The 20,151-nt window shown below is 65.0% G+C and overlaps 1 protein-coding gene across 2 annotated transcripts in view; it reads right to left on the bottom strand.

The window, feature by feature from the left end:
- COL5A1 (collagen type V alpha 1 chain) overlaps window positions 1-20,151 on the bottom strand; it is a 117,080-nt gene that overhangs the window by 45,148 nt on the left and 51,781 nt on the right. For both annotated transcript variants that reach the window (XM_016128784.2, XM_016128785.2), the window contains exons 10-25: window positions 17,660-17,701; window positions 17,388-17,450; window positions 13,164-13,238; window positions 12,290-12,382; window positions 11,853-11,909; window positions 10,977-11,030; window positions 10,567-10,620; window positions 8,228-8,281; window positions 6,864-6,917; window positions 5,782-5,835; window positions 5,108-5,152; window positions 3,355-3,408; window positions 2,684-2,728; window positions 1,995-2,048; window positions 1,706-1,750; window positions 825-878 (exon numbers count right to left, since the gene is read on the bottom strand). In XM_016128784.2, coding sequence (XP_015984270.2) covers window positions 825-878; window positions 1,706-1,750; window positions 1,995-2,048; window positions 2,684-2,728; window positions 3,355-3,408; window positions 5,108-5,152; window positions 5,782-5,835; window positions 6,864-6,917; window positions 8,228-8,281; window positions 10,567-10,620; window positions 10,977-11,030; window positions 11,853-11,909; window positions 12,290-12,382; window positions 13,164-13,238; window positions 17,388-17,450; window positions 17,660-17,701 — 897 coding nt within the window. The remainder of the gene's footprint in view (window positions 1-824; window positions 879-1,705; window positions 1,751-1,994; window positions 2,049-2,683; window positions 2,729-3,354; window positions 3,409-5,107; window positions 5,153-5,781; window positions 5,836-6,863; window positions 6,918-8,227; window positions 8,282-10,566; window positions 10,621-10,976; window positions 11,031-11,852; window positions 11,910-12,289; window positions 12,383-13,163; window positions 13,239-17,387; window positions 17,451-17,659; window positions 17,702-20,151) is intronic.

Raw genomic sequence — 20,151 nt, 5'->3', positions numbered from 1 at the left:
AGGTGGGACAGCCGGCCGCCTGTGACTCTCTAGACCCAGCGGCCCTTGGCCGTGAGCACAGAGCGATGGTTCAACAGCCAGCCAGCCGTCATCGACGCATCTAAACTCCCGCTCAGTTCTGAGTGGCGCTGTCAACGCAGAGAAACGCCGTGCGTCTGAGATGACTGACCTGGCTAGTCCTGCTTCCTGAGCTAGGCTCTCTGCGTCACCAACCGAATCTCTTCAGAACCCAGCAACTCACAAAGAGGACGGCAGGGCCGAGGAGCCGTCGCACCCGGGCGCCCCCGCAGGGGCTCGGAGCGCTCGCCGCCGCCCCGGCCTCCCCCTTCACACAGGCTGGACGCGCCGCCGACTCGCCGTTCCCAGGCGGCACCCCGTGTGGCCTCGCAGCTGTGTCCGCACGTCGCAAACCTGTCCACTCGCCACCCTCCCTCCTCAGCGTGTGATCCCTAAAAATACACCCTGTGCACGCCGCCCTCCCCTCACACCCCGGTGACGCAGGCGCGCGCTTGGAGCCCGGCCCGGCCCTCCTCACACTTAACGCAAGGCCACGTGCCACTAAGCAAACGCACGGCCCGACACACAGCTACGGTCCTCTCCACGCAGCCGGCCCCCTGCACGCAGCACGTCGTGGCTTCCTGAGCAACGTGGCGCGAGTTCGCAAACAGGTCCTCACCGGGGCAGTTGGAAGGCCGTGAAGGAAGGCCGCGCACACGGCGCTGTCCCCGGAGCCAGCGAGGCGGCGGGTGGCCGGGTTCCCAGCCCCCACCCCTGGGGCAGAGGCAGTGTGCGTGAGAAGGGGTGAGGAGGGCAGGGCTACTCACCGGGGGTCCGTCGGCACCGGGCGTTCCTGGGAGGCCCGGTTTACCCAGGGGACCCTAGAACAAACCAGACTCCGTGAGCAGCCGCCCCGGGGGCCCCCTGGGCTGCACACCCTCCACGTGCCCCCACGGTTACTTTCCAACACTTCTGTCCCACAAGGATGCTCAGAGGTACTCAGTCTCCTGGAGCACCAGTGAGGGCAGGTCGCCCTGTGCTGTTTCCAGGGCCTTCGGGTTTAGGGGTGGGGGCAAATGCACCTGCCACGTGAAGACAGGAGCCCCAGGCCCCGCGGCGCCCAACAGGCTGTGTTTGAACCGTCCCCTGCCCCCTGGTGAGCACTGTGCACTGAGCGAGCATTCCCTGGCCCCTGCCAGGCGCTCCGAGTTCACTGGACTCGCCAGGGCCTGGGATTGGCCACAGCTCTGGATGGGCCAGGGTGTTTCTGCTTCTCTCCCCAGCATCTAGGACTCGGTAGGCGCCAAGGATGTATTTAGGCTTGCCAAATTTAGCAAAAACAAACAACAAAACAAGATGCCCAGTTAAATTTAGGTTTCAGACAAATAGCTCAAATGTAATTGGGCATCCCACATCTATTTTTCCTAAATCTGGCAACCCTATGCCCAGATACAGAGTAGACGGATGAATGAATGAACGGACAAATGAATGATCAAATTTCCGAATCAAAGAAATGACAAAGACCCATGCTCTCCCTCGGCTTATCTGCTCAGTGCTTGGTGATCGGGCCTTCCCACCTCTGGGGATGACGCCCACTCACACCACGAGCACTGTCCCTGCCTGGACTCCCGCAGAAGCCGTGGGTCCCAGGGCCCGAATGCACCCTGCAGGCAGGTGGGGCGCCCTCCACCCAGCTCAGCCTACCTACCTTTTCTCCTGGAGGGCCGATAGCACCTTGGGGACCAGGAAGACCCTAGTGGGGGAAGAGTAGGGTGGAAAGAGGAGGAGCGGGTTGGCCCAGAGCCCCTCCCTGCCATCCGCCCCCCGTCCCCCATCCCCGAGCCTCTCCCTCACCAGGGCACGTCAGGCTGCGGGCCCCTTCGGGCTGGACCGGCAGCATGGGACAGAGCTCAGCAGATGCTCAGGCCCAGGGCACTGCACTGCATACCTGTCCCGCCTCCTGCCCACCGCCCAGGAGCCCGCCCCCCGCTCCTTACCTGGGCGCCTGGGTTCCCCTGCTGTCCTGGGGGGCCAGGCTCTCCCTGGGGACCCTGCAGGACACAAAGCAAAGGCACTGAAGGTGGCTCCAGAGGGCAGGCAGGGTTACCGCACCCGGGGGCCTGGGCGCCCCGTCCTGGCCTTTCATCCTTCACACCGGCTCTCGCTCCTGAGCAAGTGGCAGACGAGGGCGCCCAGATGGGAACGGACGGTGGCCCAGTGGCAGCCGGGGGACCAGACCAGACACTGCGCTGGCCGCGGGGAGCCCAGTGCAGGGCGCACTTCCTCGTTTCCACGAACACAGCCCGGACAGTGGCCAGGAGAGCCCACGAGAGGAGGACCGACCATAAAACCCGCTGGGCAGAAGCCTCCCAAACACCCCGCCCTGGCAGAGTCGGCCGTGCCAAGAACAGACGGGCCACGCGGCCCCTCGGTGGGCATCGTGCACAGTGAGAAAGGACATCCCTCCGCACTGGGCGGCCCGTCTGGCTTCAGAGGGGACGAGCTCGGACCACAGGCTCAGTGCGGGCTCTCCACGGGGCCTGCTCCGCCCGGGGCCTGGGGCTCAGCTCTGCGCCCCCTCCTCACACCTGTCCGGTTGAACCACGACAGATCTCCCTGGCCTGGCCAGGAGCGCGCCCATGGGGACTCGTCATGAGGCCAGATGGCGGGGACACCCAAGACTTACCACATTTCCTTTCGGGCCTGTTTGGCCATCCATACCCGTCACCCCCTGGATGAGATTGAAAAAAGAAACCAAATGCAGAAGAATTAACAACGCTCACGAGGAAAATCCCACTCAACACGGCTCGGCCCCCTGCCTGCCACGTGTCAGAGGATGGCACATGCTTGGGAAGGGGACAGGATTGATCTCAAATAAGTCCTAAAGGCTTGGTGGGTGAGGGGCTGCTGGAGCTGCCAGGCCCGTACTGAGTAGGGCAGAGGGGCTGGGAAGGGTGGCTGGGCCAGGCCTGGCCCTGGAGAAGCTGCCCAGGGAGGCCCAGGGTGACAAAGCCCCACTGGAACTGCAGGCTTCTATTTCCTTCCAGAACTTTCCAGAAGCTGCTGGAGATGCTTTCAAGCAGGAAGAAAATGTGGTGTCCTAGTTACTGTTTATAACGGCACATGCTGTGTGCAGGAGAGGAGAGCATTGTAAAGCCAGCTGGACTCTGCGCCTCCCTTCGCCTGCAGCCCCACACCGGCTGCAAAGCTGGATTCTCAGGAGCACCAGAGCCCTGCCGACAGCTCGCACAAGCTCTGGGCAAGGGCGCACGGTGGCCAGCGTGCTGAGCTGGCCGAAGGCCCGTGGGGTATGGAGGGCGGCGACGGACAGACGCACAAAGAGGCGACAGCACTTACGGGCGGTCCAGGAGGGCCCGGGGGACCCTTTGGCCCCAGCAGACCACGTGGCCCCTGCAAGAGGAAAGAGCAAGGACTTGGCCAGGAGCCCCGGCCCTCGCCTGGGGCCAGGCGAATCCTGCGGCCTCGCTCAGCCCCCACCCCTTCCGGCTCCTGCTGGTCTCCACGCTGCCCAGGGAGCCAACACCCCCTCCTCCCCGTGCTTCACCTCCTCACTCCACCCCACCTCAGCTCTGGAAAGGAATGCAGAGGTGCCTGGAATTGATGGGGGGCTTAGAGGGGAGATCGAGGGGCACCCTCGGGGAACGGGGAGCCTCTCGAGTGGGTGGGTGAGCACTGAAGCTCTCCCGCACCACAGCCCTGCTGCGCAGGGTGCTCCGGTCCAGTCCTCGTCCCCGGCACCCTCTGCAAGGCCTCATACAATGATACGCGGCTGCGTGGCTGGCGTCAGAGTCCGTGGGTGCGGGGCGGATAGAGGCAGGGGAAAACAGGGCTCTGAGGGGAACACCGGGCCCGAGCGCAGGGGACGTGGCCTGGACCTCGGGCCTTCTCCAGGACGGCCGCACGGCCCAGAGCCCAGTCCCTCCCTCCCCTGGCAGTGCGGCCGCGCGTCGGAAACAGCCCCACGGCGGCGCCATCCGAGGAGAGGACGGGCCTCAGGACTGAAGCGGAGACCCGGCAGCGTCCTCGCCTGCCACGGGAAGGAGCCCGCATCCGAGTGGCTCATGCCCACCCCGCCTGCCGGGGAATTACGGCGCCTCTAAGGGACGCGCAGCGATTTCCGGTGCCCTTAACTCTGACGGAACCTTCGCCGATGCGGCAGACGAGAATCCGCCCCACGTGCGCTGCCTCTCAAACGCTCCCTTCGCTACTTTACTGCCTAGTCACATAAATGTTTTTTAGGAGTTAATGACCCAGAAGGTACGGCTTAGACGTGGGTGAGAGCGCCGAGCTGATGAGTTCTCCTTCGCGGCTCATCAGGCACCTAGGGTGCAATTTAGTCCCGAATGAACGTGCGATGCCGGCCCCGGGCTCCTCTCCACGCTGCGTTCGCAATATTTCTCCTCAATTAGCATTGCCAGATGCGTATGGCCCCACCGATGTCGATTAAAAAAATGAGATGTTCAAAAAGTAACAGCGAGTGAAACGTAATTAACGTCCTTTCGTTAACCCGCTCTGGGCCTGAACAGAAACCGGCTTCGGGGACGGCGCTTGCCGGAGCCCGGGCAGGGCACGCTGCCGGGGCGTCTCTGGGGAAGCATGGCCACCAGAAACGGGGGAGTGGGGGGCTCTGCAGACTTGGAAGTCCATGAGACTGCCCTGCACACCACCATGATGACCTGGACACCCGCCACGATGGACCCGACTCCTGCGATGACCTGCACGCCCACTGTGATGGACCTTGGACACCCACCGTGATGGACCCCAGACACCCGTGAGGACCCTGGACACCTGCGATGACCCCGGACACCCACGGTGACCCTGCACACCCTCCGTGACTGTAGCCTGCAGTCCCATCCACAACCCTCAGAGACCCGAGCCTCCGCCTCCGGGAAGCTTCGGATCAACTCCTCAGGGCTGCCCCACCAGCCCCCACCTGCTCCTCCTTTTCCCGCCCAGGGGAATCCTCAGACCTGTCTCTGTGTCAAGGCCGCGCGCTCTCTGATCTACACTCCCCATCGACCCCTGATTCTGCACAAAGGCAGCCTGTCACCGTGACAAAGACAGTGTTCCACCCGGTCAGTGGACTTACTGGTTCCCCGGGCAGCCCTCTGGGCCCGACTTCTCCATCGTCACCCTGTAGGGGGAAGAGGCAAGACGTTAGGGACCAGCGCTGAAGTCGGGACACCGGAGAGAGAGTGTTTCGTTCAGCCGAGCAGAGGCCTCCTTGGCCTGGGACTGCTCGGCGCATCTGGCCAGATCTGCAAGGCCTGTGCCTGCTAGAGAGGCCCGGAGTGGCCTCAGTCCCAGAAGTCTGCGGGAAAAGGCGCGTCTGGGCTCTGGCACCCTCTGCTCAGGGGCCTGCACGGCACAGCTCCACGCAGGGGGAACGGCAGAAGGCCATGAGGTCAAAGGGTTTGGATTCTTGATAGGCGATGATAGAAATGAACAACACCATAATAGCACCCGGAGATGGACAGACAGACGGACAAACAGATGATACGGGTTAGGAAGATTATAGGTACTGTGTGCACACATGCGGCCACACCCCACACACGTATGCATACGCCCATGCACACACATACATGCATGTGTGCATGCACACAGCCATGCTCACACACGTACAAACATGCATGCACACCACACACACATGTAACACGTGCATGCACACAGCCATGCTCACACATGTACAAACATGCATGCACACACACACGTACACACATGCATGCACACAGCCATGCTCACATGTGCACACAGCATACGTACCCTTTCTCCATCATCTCCTGGAGGTCCCGGTGGGCCAGAAGGACCAGGGTCACCCTAGGAAGTGAACCAGGGTCAGGGTCAGCCACCCCGGAGCAGGTCATGCACGACTGCCCCCGGTCCCCACTTCGTCTCTAGTTCTGAGACTGAACCCAAAGCCTCTGCAGCCTTTCCCGCAGTCATAGGTCATCGACCCATTCGGAAGCCGGGCATGCTGCGTGACGGGGTCGGCTGGTGTGGACGCGCTCGGCAGGGCCTCCATGCCCCGGGGCGCCATGCTGGACCGACCGCCCAGCCCTGAGGCCCTGAGGCGGGGTCTCAGCTACACTGGCCGATCTGTCTGCCAGCCCCGCGCTGACCCCGGGAAGGTCCCGGCCCTGGGCCGTGAGCGTTGTGGCAGCCAGCACTGGTCAGCCGCACACGGCAGGTGCTCAGCACGTGCTCGCCAGCCGCTCAGCCGGCCCGTCCCCGCCAGTGACTGCCTCCACGCGCCTGCTGGGGAACGCGGACGAGGCAGCTGGGGCTGAATCGCAGCACCCATTCCTCAGCGTGTTAAGGACCGTGATAAATAAACCTCCCCCCTGACCAAGCTGACAGATGGGTGAGTGTGTGCATGTGCACACACGTGCACCCATGTGTCCAGAACATGCTCAAATAGAAACGACACGTCGCCTCCTCAGGGGGAGGGGGAAGCGCCCCCGAGCTGTAGAGAGCCGGCTGTGGAAGGCACATGATCGGATGGGGGTGTCAGGGTGGCCCCCAGGTTCAGTGCACCCTGCCCTCTGCACCAGGAGCGGCCGTGGGACCGGCCCCACCTCCCGCAATCACCAGAGTGACCCTGCGCCTGCCGCAGGCCTCAGGTACGGCATCCACGCCCCTGGGCCAACCTCTCATCACCAAGGTCATCAGGTAGGGTCCATTTCTACTCCCCACCCCACAAGGTTTCTTCGGTGGCCATTCTGGGGCCGAGGGGACCCGGCCCCATCCACGAGCCCAAGGCCGCCTGGAAGGGCCTCTCGAGACGGCCCTGCTGCACAGGCCCCGCCGGGCCCGGTGCCAGGGATGCTTGGATGGGGGGCACTTACCCTGTGGCCCTTCTCTCCTGGAAGTCCAGCCAGGCCGTCGAAGCCACGGTCACCCTGCGAGAGGACAGAGGGCTGCTCAGAGACTGTCCCGCTCACAATGACGGCCCGCTTTCCTTGGGCCCCAGGACCCTGCGTGTGGCGGCCGCCAGCCCGCCTGCCATCACACATTCCACTGTCTTGGGTCTGTCTTCCCAGCCTCCTCTCCCCGAGACACGCACAAAGGCACAGAGAGAGGGGGGCCCCAGAGCCGCAGACCGGGCGCCCGAAGCCCCGAGACCTGCCGTGCCTGGGTGACCGCGGAGCAGCGGCAGCGCGCGCCCCGTGCCGTCAGGCCCGTCACTGCGCCTCACACGCTGCGTCTCCCGCTCCCCGGCGGAGCCGCACTGGCCGCCCCATGCGGCCCGGCCCAGGCCAGCCCTCCCTCCTGCCCGGCTGCCACCTGGAGCCAGGACAGCGCCGAGCGCACGGACATGAACCACAGGGGCGAGTCACGTAGGCTGGTCCAGCTCTTGACACTGCCACTGTTCAAGGAGGCCGAGGAGGTGCTGGGAATCAGGAAGACCCCCTCGCCCAGGTCACTGAGCCTGGAGCCTCCTGCAAGCTCGGGGCCCCTAGGAGCGCCTGAGCGCTCGGCCATGCCCGCAACTAGGTGGGCAGGCGGCGTGGACCGCTGGCTGTCTGGGTGACCCCTCCGCCCCTCCCCCCTGAACAGCTGCTGTCCCCACTGCGGGCGCCCCCCAGGAGGCGACATTCCCTCCGACTCCCTGCATGGCCTGGACAGCCTGAGGAGCAAGGCTGGACCGGGAACGGGGGGACTTCGGAGCAAGGCCAGGGGCAGAGGCGCAGCAGCCGGGGTGCGTGACGCAGGCTCCGTTCACGCATACATGCGCGCCGCCATTCGCCCACCCCCAGCGCCAAGGAGCCCAGACCCGGACAAGACGGCTTCGTGGCCCGCGGACTTGAATTGAGCACTGCGAGGCCACACCTCCCCGCACCGGGCCCGGTGCGTCTGACCCCATCATCTGTACGTGTGTCAGTGGTCCTCATGGTTGGGGCTCCGCCTCCTCGTGCTCACTACCCATGTGAACAAATCCGTCATCTAAACTGACTGCAACTGCCGTGCGTGCTCAGGAAATGCAGCCCACCAGCCCCCGGCTTCCCGTCGGCAGGCCAGACGGACCTGCGCAGAACCTCCTCGCCCCCAGGTCCAGGCCCCAGGCGGGCACGAGCGTCACGAGTCGTCACCTGTCGTCATGATCACACTCCTCATTGTAACCAGCATGTCGGCCACATCGTCGATGTGGCGACAGTGAGGACGGTGACCTGGGCAGCAGGACACCGCGAAGCATAGAGTGGCGGCCTACCTTGGGGCCGGTCTGTCCGGGCATGCCTCTTGCTCCGTCGCTGCCAGCCCGCCCCTGGAACGGACGAGAGCAAAGTGTCAGACAAACAAGGCCTCGCAGCGGCGGCCTCCTGTGAAGCCAGGGCAGGGCGTCCAGCCCCACGCGGCCCATCTGGGGTCCGGGGCTGCAGGGACCTCACGCACGGTCCTGGTCCCTCCAGGCCTCGCCCTCTCGATGCCAATAATGCCCCTTGCCCCTTTGTGCTTGGAGACGATGGCCTGAGGTGGTCAGCGAAACCTTGGAGGGCCACGTCGGCTTGCGGGACCGCTAGTTCACAGCTCCAGGGAGAGCCTGCCCTCGACACCGGTCCACGTTTACCTGCCACCTTCAGAGGCCACATCAAAGGTCGATAAGCACAGGTGAGAGGAGCACCTGGTCTCAGTCCGATCGACTAAGGAGGAAACTGAGGCCCAGAGGGGTAGCTTGTCTCACGGAGGCCACAGCTACCTGAAGGCTGCGTCTGGCTGGAAGCAACACACGGCCACCGTCTCCAGCGATGGAGACAGTCCAGGACAAGCCCACGGTCCCCACCTGACCGGCATGGGGTGGCAGGGCACGGCCCGGATGGCCAGTGTCCACCATAAAGGCCCTGTAAGCACCACGAGATGAGCTGGACCAGGTCGAGGTCACCGAGATGGGGACCCGACCAGAGGTCCCCTCGCTGACAAGGCGCGTCACCGGCTGAGTGGGAAGGGCTGGCCCAGGGCAACGCTCCTCCCCCGTCCACGTCCCGTGTGCCGCCTGATAAACGAGGCCGTCGCCCCGTGACTCGTGACCAGCAGACAGAACACCTGGAGAGCGGCCGCTCTGAGCCTCCAAGTACAACAAAGCCAGTGGGGCAGCACCAGGGGAGAAGGAAGTCGGGGGTCCCGGGGGGCCACATGAGATGGCCTGTGCCCCCCAGTTAAACGCTACGAGGAGACGCCAAGGACGGAAAGCCATCTCGGAGCAGGTGCCCAAGCGACACAGCTCCGGGCGAAATGCAGACACGACGCAGGGCGAAGGCGGACGCCCACGGGGAGCCCCTCCTCACGCTTCCAAACGCTCTCAGAAATCAGGTTCGCACGACGTCACAGCAGGACGCGGCCTGACAAACGTCCAGGTGCACAGTGACCTGGCTGCCCTGGCGCACTGGGAGCCGCTGGCTGCGTGGCCTCCTCCGGACACCCCGCTGCTCCCGCGGACTTGGGGCGCGCTCGTGCGTGCCGACGGCCCAGCGCCACCTAAGCTGCGACTCGTCGTACCACAAGCCAGTCACATCATCTCTGCAGCTTTCACCTCGACTCAGAAGCTATTTCTAATGGCATCTTTGATAAGCGCTCACAGAGATACACTGGACAACCATTAAATGCCTCTCAGAGTCAGATCCAAGAGCTACCCGTCTACCAAGAACCACAAAATTCCAGGCTTCGTGGCCCAAATTCCCTCCTCGGTGGCCCTCTTAGGATCGTTAGTCCACCCCGCGCCTGGCGTCGGGGTCCTTCACAGACCCAGGGCCCGCGGCCTCGGGGGGCCCACATGAGAATGCTGAGCCCGGCTGGCTTCCTCCGGCACCCCACTTCCTAGTGACAGCAAACTCCTGGGACAGGAGGAGCTGTGGCCGCTAAGGAGTTCCTGACTCTCGCCTGAACCCTCTGAAGCCGGAGCAGGAACGGCAGCGCAAGGGGCCAGCGCCCCCCGAAAGGTCCGTGCTTGGCAACGACACACAGGAACGAGAGCTCTTCTCCCGCACCTGCCACACCCACTGGCTGTAAGGGCGCACCTGTCCAACGGGTCTGTCGGGTCCCGCCCTGCCCCCTGCTCGCCGGAGTGGGGTTCACCAGCTTCCGTTCATTTAGTTCATTTATAAACGCGGGCCCTCCCTCAGTAGGCGTACACACAAACCAGTTCCAGCCGGTTAATTACATCCCCACAAAGAGTCCCGGTGGCTGGGGCAACAGGTGAGCTGCGGGCCGGCCTGGCGGCTCCCCCCAAACCCACGCCGTCTTCTGGAGAAACAAGGCCGAAGTGAGGCCACCAACAAACACTTTCGTTGTCTCCACGCTTGCTCCCACAGGGCCTGGGAAGCTGCTCTCGTTAAAACTGTTTGTTAAACTAAGTTGAGGTGCTCAGGACTCAGGCCGCAGGCCCAGCCCACTGCCCCGTGGAATGGGACCCCGGCCCTGGAGAGAGTGTCTTCAGAAGGAGTCCCCTGGGCCTTCCGGAGCCAGGCATGGCCTGTGCAGGGGGTGCAGGGGGCAGACGCACTGCAGTCCCGGCCCACCCGTGTCCCGGTGGGCGCTGGGCCCAAAGACACTCACCCTTCTTCCAGGCTTTCCTGTGGGGCCGGGTGGGCCCTGCACACCTCGGGGGCCCTGTCCAGAATCGGGGGGCAAAGGGTCAGTGTGCGTCCATGCTTCTCAGAGGCAAAAGCGCAGTCTTGTCCCCACGTTGTCAACCCGGCCTATGGCTCACCCTCCCAGCTGCCAACTCGTGGGACAGAGCCCAGGACCCACCGCCCTGAGTGAGGGCTGAGGACGGACAGCCGCCAGCCCATTCCCGCTGCCGACATCAGAGGCGTTTCTGCCCCACGTCCAGCTTTGCGTTAGGCGACAAATCCCACTACTTTCCTCGAAGAAACGCAGCATTTGGGGCACCCCCACCCCCACAGTCATGGCCTCGACGCACTAGAGATGCCCCTTTGGAGAGCAGAGGCGAGGTGCTCACGTACCTGCGGGCCCATGTCTCCCGGCTCGCCCTTCAGACCTCCGCTCCCGGGAGGGCCCTAGGGAGACAGGTTTGGGTAAGGAACGCTCAGCAGGCAAAGGCTGGAGGGAGCGGCCGGGGTGGGGGCCGTGGGCAGCACTCAGGACCGCCTGACAGGTGGGGCTCCCTCCAAGGGCCCACGGAGGCCCGGCCCCTGGAGCCAGCCCACCTGCCTGGGGCAGAACCCGAGAACCGGGCAGCAACGGTCCAGTCTGGACCTCCTGGTTCTGAACAAGGTTCTGGACAGTGGCAATGGGCACAGGAGCCACAGAGCTCAGTGAGAAGCTGGCCTCTCCGGGACGAATCCGACTGTGGTGCGTCATGACCCCAGGCCCAGAAGGGGGCCAGCCCTGAGCCACATAGCTGGGGAGGGCGCTAACCACGGACTGGGGCCGGCGGCCGAGCCCAGCCCCTGCTAGGGAACAGCCGTGGGGAGCCCGTGCATCTAAACCCTTCCTCTCCTTGCAAACTGCAAGGGCCGCTCGCGGTCCCCGGAGACCCCTCCACAGGCCCTGTGCCTGGCCTGTGTGGCAGGGCCAGCAGCCCGGGCTGCCCACCCCACTGCGGCCTGGGCTCTGGAAGCACGAGAAGAATGGTGACCCCGAAAGGGGGCTCAGAGACCTGGGGTGAGGAGGCATAACGGCAGCCAGTGAGTGTGGAGGGCACGGCAGCCCCCCACCCAGGGGCCCTCCCCCACCCCTGGTGCCAGTGGCAGAATCAACATTGATGACAGCTTAAAGTGCGTCCTCCCACAATGAGCTGGGGAGAAAGGGCAGGGGGTGAGGGGGGCGAGGGAGGCGAGGGGGGCGCCCCGACCTTCCCCCATCCGCCCGGCACTTACCATGGGGCCAGGTCTCCCAGTAAGACCCATCGGGCCAGCTGGCCCCCTCAACGCCAACTGCAAGAGGAAACGGGGCGGGCTGAGGAACGGCTGCTGTGCCGGTGCCGACGGGTGCGACGTGGCCGGCAGGAAGCAGCCCCAGAGGGAGGGGGCGGATGGAGCCTGAAGCCCCGGCTCCTCCTGGCGCCAGCCACAGATGGAACAGAGGAGGCTGAGGGGGGACCCTCGGGGACCTGGTGGGTGGGTACACCCCACGCCGGGACGGGAGCTCCGCGCTCCCCAGCCCGTCTCCCTGGGGCGAGCCTGCAGCGTGGCCTCCCTGCCTGGGACTCCCCCTACAGAGGTGTCCAGCTCAGGCCGGCTCACTGGGGCTGCCTCAGAATGGCTGGGCTCTGTCTCCACCCAGCCCCATCCCCCAGGGACCAGGGACCACTTACCCGGGCCTGCTGCAGAATGGCTTGAGCTTGAGACTCCTGGGCCGAGACCATGGGGCCTTTAGAGCCAGCATCGCCACCCCCTCCAAACCGGAACTGCGGGGATAAGACGGGGGGTCACCAAGGGTACATGAGCTGGGTGCCCATGCTGCGCCTTGGGGTCGAGTGGTGTCCTTCAGCCTCTTAAGTAACTGCGTAAACTCGGAGGGTCGGAGTGGGCAGTCCCCATACCCGCCCCCTACTCTCCACCCCGGAGCTGCCCCGGCCACATCTGCCAACTTAAGCCTCCAGGAGCCCCTCCCCGAGTCCGGGAAGCCCTTTCTGGCCTGTGTCGCACCTCACCCTGAGACCCCACGGTCCCTATTTACTGCAGGGAAGAGCCGAGGGCCATGCAAATGGCTGCCCTCAGGCAGCCTGGCCAGGGCAGTGCTGGTTCCAGGCCAGCTGCCCGAGTGACACCCAGCCTCTCAGGCATCGGATGGGCAGGGGGCACCATACTCTGTCTCTGGGCCTCAGCTCCCCGTGAAGGAGATGGCCCCGCAGCCGTCACCCACAAGGTCACGGGCAGGTCTGCCTCGAGGAAGGACCAGCCGGCAGCATGTCCACTTGGGGTCCGAGTGGTGAAGGGGGGCATCTGACCATGGAGGCAGGAGCCACAGAGCTTTCCTTCCAAGAACCTGACTCCATCCCTCCTGGGTGGGCCAGCCCTGGACGCTGGCCAAGAGATGGAGACCTTAACCACTGGCGTCTACTCTTCCGTGAGAGTGGGAGGTCCCCAAGGAGCCTACCTCTGTGACATGGTGGGCCCAGGCTGGGGTGAGACTGTGGCCAGCACCCCCAACCCTGACCACCTGCCCCCACAAATAAGGTGACTTACAGGCAGCATGAGCATGGTTCCAGGGGGGCCAGGCAGCCCGTCGGCCCCGGGAAGACCTGGGCGTCCGGGGGGACCCTGTGGACAGAGGGGCAGAGAGAGCTGGGTCAGAGTGCACAGGGATGGAGCTGGGCCGGGCGACACGAGGGGTCAGGAGCCACAGTGCAGTTGGAAACACACTAGACAAGTGCCGACCCTCCAAGACGCTGGGGCATGGAACATTCCAGAACCCAAGCCCGGAGGAGGCGGCACGTCACTGTGGACAGGATGGGGAAGGCTCCTGGGGCATGGGCATGAACAGGAGGTGGTCTGGGGGGCCCAGAGGGAGGCACAGGGGGAGGGTGGGGGCTGCAGCCTGCACGACTCCCCGTAAGGCGGTTTACTCCCAGGCCGGGTTTACCCCTCAGCCTTTTCACCAACGCAGACTCCCCACAAGCCCGAGCGGACCGGGTTGGTCCATGTGGAGGGAAGTTCAGCTCCCTCCCCCGGGGGCGAGGCTCCCGCTGGCCGCCCTGCAGCTGAACACGTGGGCACTGGTCCCTGGCCTCTGCGCTGACGACAGTGACAGTGACGCCGGGGCAGGTGCGCCGAGCGATGCCGCCGGCGGGGACCCGAGGTTGATTCCTGATGCTCCGCAAAGACCGGGAACTGGGGTGCTTCTCCCGGGACAGTCCAGAAGGTGTGGACCCATCTGGGCCCAGACTAACGCTTTCCTCGCCAGCAGGTGTTTCCTGTCACAGAAGCCATGCCCATCCTCACGACACACGGATTTGCGCGAAGTGGAAAGTGAAGGCCCCTCTCCTTGCCCTGGAGTCCCCGGGGCTCAGCTCTGAAGTGCCGAGAGGAGGCCGGAAGCAGGCAGCCCTGACACACGGCCCAGGACGCGCTCGCCCGCCCACGGTGTGTCCCTGCTCCCGAGGCCGGCTTCTCCACGTCCGTCTCGGCCCCCTCTGAGTGCGACCTCGTTCTGTGTGGCAGCGAGAAGCGTCCCACGCCGATGACTCATTCGTTCGCCCGTCCTCCCCCCATGCTCATCTGGGTCGTTTCCCGTTCCCGGAGTGGCACGAGCTGCCGCGAGGAACATCCAGGCACCTTTCTTAGGTCCGTCCCTGGAGCAGGACTGCTGGGCCAAAGGGTCACACTTTTTTTTTTTTTTAATCGCTAAAGGACACAGCCAAATTGCCCTTGCTTGTCATCTTGGAAAAAAATTCTCAGAAGATTAAAAACTTATTTAAAACAGAAAAGCTTAGAGCACGTTCGGCTGCCCAGGTTCCCCCTGGAAAAGCCAGTGCTGACAGAAGCTCACAACCCCCCCTCCCCGCCTCAGAGTCCGCCCCAGATCACGGGGGGTGACGTGCCGTCCACGTGGTGTGCATGTGCTCCTGGTGGCCCTCCGTGGGGCGCTGCAAGCCAGGCCCCTCCTCCAGCGCTCCCACCTTCCCAGACCCGCTCCCCGTGCTGCTGTTCCCTGCTCCTCCCTCCTCCCTGCTGCTCCTCCCTGCTCCCCCCTCCTCCTCCGTGCTCTTCCCTCCTCCTTCCTGCTCCCTGCTCCCCCCTCCTCCTCTGTGCTCCTCTCTCCTCCTCCCTCCTCCTTCCCCCTCCTCCTCCTCCTCCCTGCCCCTTCTCGGCCACAGTGGTGCAAAGGCACTCTCGCCCTCGCATTAGAGCGCTTCCTCTCTGCTACCAATGGGCAGCGACGGGGAAAGAATGTGAAAACGGGAGCGAGGATGCCGGGTTCCCTGGGGAGAAGGGACTTCAGGGGGAAACGGCCACCAGGAAGCCCTCCAACGCTGTCGAATGTGACGTGCGTCCTGCACAGCCACGGACCTGAACTTGTACTCCCTCCGGCTTGAACCAGCTGTTAGCAAACCTTTGCCAAGCTCTGAGGTCTGGCACATACTTTGTCCCTGAGTGGGAAGATGGGGCTAATCAAAGCCGCCTACACATTTTCTGGGACGCTGGCTGGCTCTCTGTCCCACGGCCTGTGTCGGATACCTAGGGACACTCCGGCAATGGACGTGAGGTCGTGGAGACCTCACTCTCTGGGCTCCAGCCACCACGCTCAAGGTGAAGTAAGAAGTGTGGCCTGGCCTCCTGCAGAGACGACTCACAGTGACCGGCCCATGTGAGAAAACGGAGCTTGCAAGTGGCTTACAGGGTCACTCACTTCCTGAGAACAGTTAACACCCCAACAGGGCACATGGGTGGCTCTGGCAGAACAGATGCACCCAGCGCCGACTCGTGACTTCCGCAAACTGCTCCTTCTGCGGGGCCGTCCGGGCCTTCTCTCTGGCCGCGCCTCCGTGTACCGCGCCGTGACCCGCTTCTACACGGCGGAGTCCGGCCGCGCAAACGCACCGTCTGCTGCATGAGCGGCTCCCCGTGGGCGTTTCCACGATGCCGGCATGCTGGGCGGAGAGCCACCTTTCCCACGGGTCGTCCGCAAGGGCGCCCGGAACTTGGAGCGATTCCCGTCGTGGCTTCGGGGGACCAGACGGACACTGAAGACGAATGCGACTGGAGGCAGCGGTCAGTCAGGGCTGGGCTGCCTGTGCGCAGGGACGCCGCAGGGAGCGGACGACGTCCGCGGTCCCCGACCTGTGCGGCACCGGGGCCCAGGGCTCCTCTGAGAATCTGACGCCTGCTGGCTGAGGCGGGGCTGAGGCGCTGATGCCGGCGCTGGCGGCGGCTGCAGGTGCAGATGGAGCTTCGCTCGCTCGCCCTCTGCTCGCCTCCCACTGTGCGGCCCGGCCCTTAACAGGCCAGGGACCGGGACCGGTGCACAGACGGGGGTGGGGCACCTCCGAACTGCAGTGTGTGCACACGTGTCAGTGTGCATCTGTGCGGGGGGCCCACGTGTGTGCAACTGCCAAGACGCCCCAGGCCCGAGAAGCACGCGGAGAAACCGGGCCCGCACGCCGGGGCGGTGGGGGGGCTCCGCTTGGAGGCAGGGACCGAGTGGGCTGCAGTGCGCCCCTGGGTCGCGAGCACTTGGATCCTTGGAGCCAGGCTGGCGCCCGGCCCTGCGCGCTGAGGGCCGTGTGTCCAGGGCAACGCCGCGGAGACGTCCGCCGACGTCCATGCACCCTGCGCGTGGTGAGCGTCCGCCCTGCAGCTCAGGGAGAGCGACAGCCGCTGTGTCACGTGGTTCTCTCCGGCCGACGTGTGGACTCGGCCACACTCGTGGGTGCACCGATGGCGGCTCTGCGGGGACTCGGCTGTCCCCATACGTCACGCAGACCTTTGGAACTAGCTGCAGAACTGGAGTCGTGCCAGTCCTGGGGGGAGGGGAGGGCCGTGGCCCCCACTTGCTTGTCTGGAGTTTCAGTTGCGGCAGAGTGGGCAGCAGCATGCGGCCCAGCCAGGCGCGTGTGGGAGCGCCAAGCGTTCCAAAGGCCAGCCGAGTCCCGGCCACGGAGCACAATCCGCTTCCTCTGTGGCCCCACAGCCACCAGGCACAGCGAAGCCGGGTGGCGCGGCGCACTGAGGCCCCATCCGAGCGGGACGCAGCGGTCACGAGGACGCACAGGGCCAGGAGGGCCCCCTCCCCGTCCCGCGGCTAGCAGCGTCAGCGGCTCCGTCCGCGGACAGCCCGCCACAGCGTCCGAGCAGCTCTCCAGAGCCCAGCAGTGAACAACCACCAGCCCCGGGCCCATGTGTGGCCTCAGAGGTGGAGCCCAGCCACCTCCCACGTCCACACCGCACGCGGCTCCAGGCCGCGCCAGGGCCTGGGGGTAGACGCACTTAGGACACCTGCCCCTGGTCCAGCTGGCTGTGCGCACGTGGAGTCACCGGCCCGGCAGGAGACAAAGAGAAAGAGAAGAGGCGGGCGGGCGAGGACCCACGGGGCCACGAGGAGTCAGCACAGAACCGCGGCCTCTGGGCTCAGCCCCCGTCCCTGCCGCGGCGACCCCGGGTGCGCCCCTCTGACCAGGGGACCCCGGGTGAATCCCTTGGCCTGGGGCCAGCGCCCCGCGTGTCCGTTGGGGTATTCCCAACACAGAAGGGGGGGTTGGGGAGGGTGACAAAATCCCCGACTGAGGCAGAGTCACTGCCGACTCTGCGGGACGCAGGGACAGCACCGGAGCGCGCTGGCCAGCGCGGCTGCTGTCGTCCCCGTCCCCGCCGACCGCCGCGGCACCACGGGGCCCCCGCTGCGAGCCGGCCGCCGGTGGCCTCCGTGGGGCTAGGGGCCCACGGAGCGTGGCTGAGCCAGCCCCTACTTACCCTTTCTCCAGGGTCGCCCACTTGGCCCGTGGGACCCATTGTTCCTGGAGGTCCTGGGAGACCCTAGAATTAAAAATAAAGTCAGGACGGAGTTCAAACATGCAGCCATAGGGAACACCCAGTTCCCACGTGGCTGGACGAGGGTGCTGGGCCCCGGGATCTGCAAAAGGTGGTGCGCGACCCTCTTTTCCATTCAGGAGCCAATCCCCTGTCACCAATCCCCTGTCCCTGAGTACCGCCTGCGCGTCATGGGAAAATAAAGTGGCACTCACTGCGGGGCCTTCAGGGCCTGGTGGTCCCTCCAAGAGCATGCCCTGGAAGAAGCGGAGACAGTGGCTGAGACCCTAGGACCCCACCCCTCCCCAGCCCCCAGCATGACCCTGGTCCCCCACAACCCTACTGGTGAGGACAGCCCCCAGGGTGAGTGACCAGAGGCAGCACCCCGTCCTGGCGTCCTGAGTAGCTGTCTCTGTAATGGGCTGTGGTGGGGGGCTTCGTCGGGGGGCTGCAGAGCCCCTCCGATCCCCCATGGTCCCTCCCACCACAGCCCCCCTCACAGTGAGGATGGACGCTGTGGTGACATGGACGTGCCCCAGAGAGGTGTTTGTACACGAGATGCACATAGCAAGCTCATCCCGACGGCTTTGCAAACCCAGCTCCCTGCTTCCTTCTCTGACAAAAGTGGCTGCAAAGGCTCAGAAACTGAGCCAGGGTGAGGGGCCAAACCCCTGGCTACGGCGGGGCCTGGGGACAACGGCTGTCTGCCCAGACACACCAGCTGCTGCTCTGTGCGCTGGGTGATGCTGGCGGGGAGCTCACGGGAGGGGCCACCCGGATCAGCCCAGGCTGGCCTGGGAGCGAGGCCGGGGACCACTGAGTAAATGAGCCTGGCAGAGATGCCTGGCCCTTCCCGGGGAAGCCATCGCCCGGAAGCGCCCCCACGGCCACCGCCAAGGAGTGCTCTGTAACAACAGAGGGTGGCCTGGCTGCAGCATGCTAGCCTTGGGCACACTTCACCAGGCTGCAGATCCCTGTCTCAAAATTCAGCAGGGGGAGTAACTAAGAAAACACACAGCCTTTGCTAAACTCAAGTATCTTAACGGAGGTCCACCCACATGCTAAAGAGCACATGCCCAAAACATGCTTTTTAAACCAGAGGGGAAGGCAGAGACGGTGACCCGTGGGCCTCCGACGGACATTCGCCAGGGGACGCTGAGTCTGCGACTCCCAGGTCCCTGGGGTCCCGGGGTGGCCGGAAGCCCCGGTGCCGAGTGCCCCACTGGCTCTCAGCGGAGCACAGCCCCGCCCCTCCAAGGTGCTGGGGACGTGGCCAACACTCTACAGGAGGTGCCAGCTCTGAGCGGGAAGCGGCCAGTGTCCCCAGATGAGTGCAGAGAAGCGTGGGCTCCAGGAGCCACAGCGACTGTGAGCCACGGCCCCCCAGAGGGAGGCCTCTGGGGCTAGTGGGCGAGGGGGACAGCCACCGCCACCTCAGCCCGCAGTTGGCGGGGAGGCCACGTCAGCGTCTCCCAGGCCGCGGCCATCTGTTTACGGGAGTTGAGACTTTGAGGACAGCTGGCGAAGCTCCAGGTTGAGAAACTCCAACTGTTTACTTGATTCCTCTGGGGACATGGGCCAAGGGCCTGTGGACACTCGAACAGGCTGGGGGCTGGGCAGGAGTGACGCCAGGACCTGAGAGGGAGGTCGCCCTCCCCTGACGCCGTCCAGGTGGCCGGTTTTACCCGCAAAGCTGAAATGGGATTCCTGCAGAGGGGCGTCCGTCCCGTGTGGCCTGTCTTCCAAGCCTGCTGCTCTGCCCCCCCGCCCGCCCCCTGGCAGAGCCTGGGGCCTGACACCGGCGCTCCCAGAGCTGGGACCCATGGCTCTCCCTCCAGGTCTGCCCACTCTGCGGACGTGAGCAAACGGGGAGCTTATACAGGCAGAGGTGCCCACCCGGCGACCAAACCCGGACCCTGCAGCCTGGGCGGCCACCTGCCCTGAGCCCCACTTTTTCCCAGGCATGGCGTCCCTTCACTAAAGCGTTGAGGACACGGCAAAAGGGACCTGAAGTCAACAGCATGTCCACCTGGGGACCAAAGCCATCTGGAGAAACGTCTCTGTCAGTCCCTACACCCCAGTGGACAAGCGCGGCTCAGGCCCCCCCCAGAGAGCTGACACCCCATTCTTCTGGGATGGCTTCTAGGCTGAACTACACCGTTCCCTCCCCATGGGTCATCTGGACTTGGTGTCAGGGCTTTTCGTGTGGCTGAGCAAGGGGCCACCTGGCCTTGGTGCCCCCCACCCCCAGGCACCTCTGCACCACCATCTGGATAACCCTTGGACCCGCAGAGGGGACTGGGAGGGAGACATCCCAGTCTGAGAAAGGGAAGCAGGTCCAGTGGCCACGGCCCAGTGGGAGCATGGGGGCCCGTCCCTGGGACAGGCCGGAGGGAGGGTGCAGAGCTGCCCGCAGGCCGGGCCGAGCAGCGTCAGCTCTGCTGAGCGCCTGCCTGCTGACTGAGAGCGCGCGCCCCCTGTGATGGGACACGGCCGTGAGCCCTGGCCACGGGCTTCAGGTCTCCCTGGGGAGCTGGCCACGTGCTGCCAGTCAAGGCTCCAAAAGCAGCTCCTCAGGTCCCCAGGAGGATGGAGGCCACCGCGGCTCTGTGCCCCGGGAGCCCATAGTCAGAAGGGCCCCGGGAGCCCCGCGCTGCGTCCTGGGCTCAGCCATCAGGAACCGGGGCCTGGTGGAACTGCCGCAGCC

This window comes from Rousettus aegyptiacus, unplaced genomic scaffold (assembly GCF_014176215.1).
Source record: "Rousettus aegyptiacus isolate mRouAeg1 unplaced genomic scaffold, mRouAeg1.p scaffold_m13_p_3, whole genome shotgun sequence".
Taxonomy (NCBI): domain Eukaryota; kingdom Metazoa; phylum Chordata; class Mammalia; order Chiroptera; family Pteropodidae; genus Rousettus; species Rousettus aegyptiacus.
This window is presented reverse-complemented; position numbering and strand designations above follow the sequence as displayed.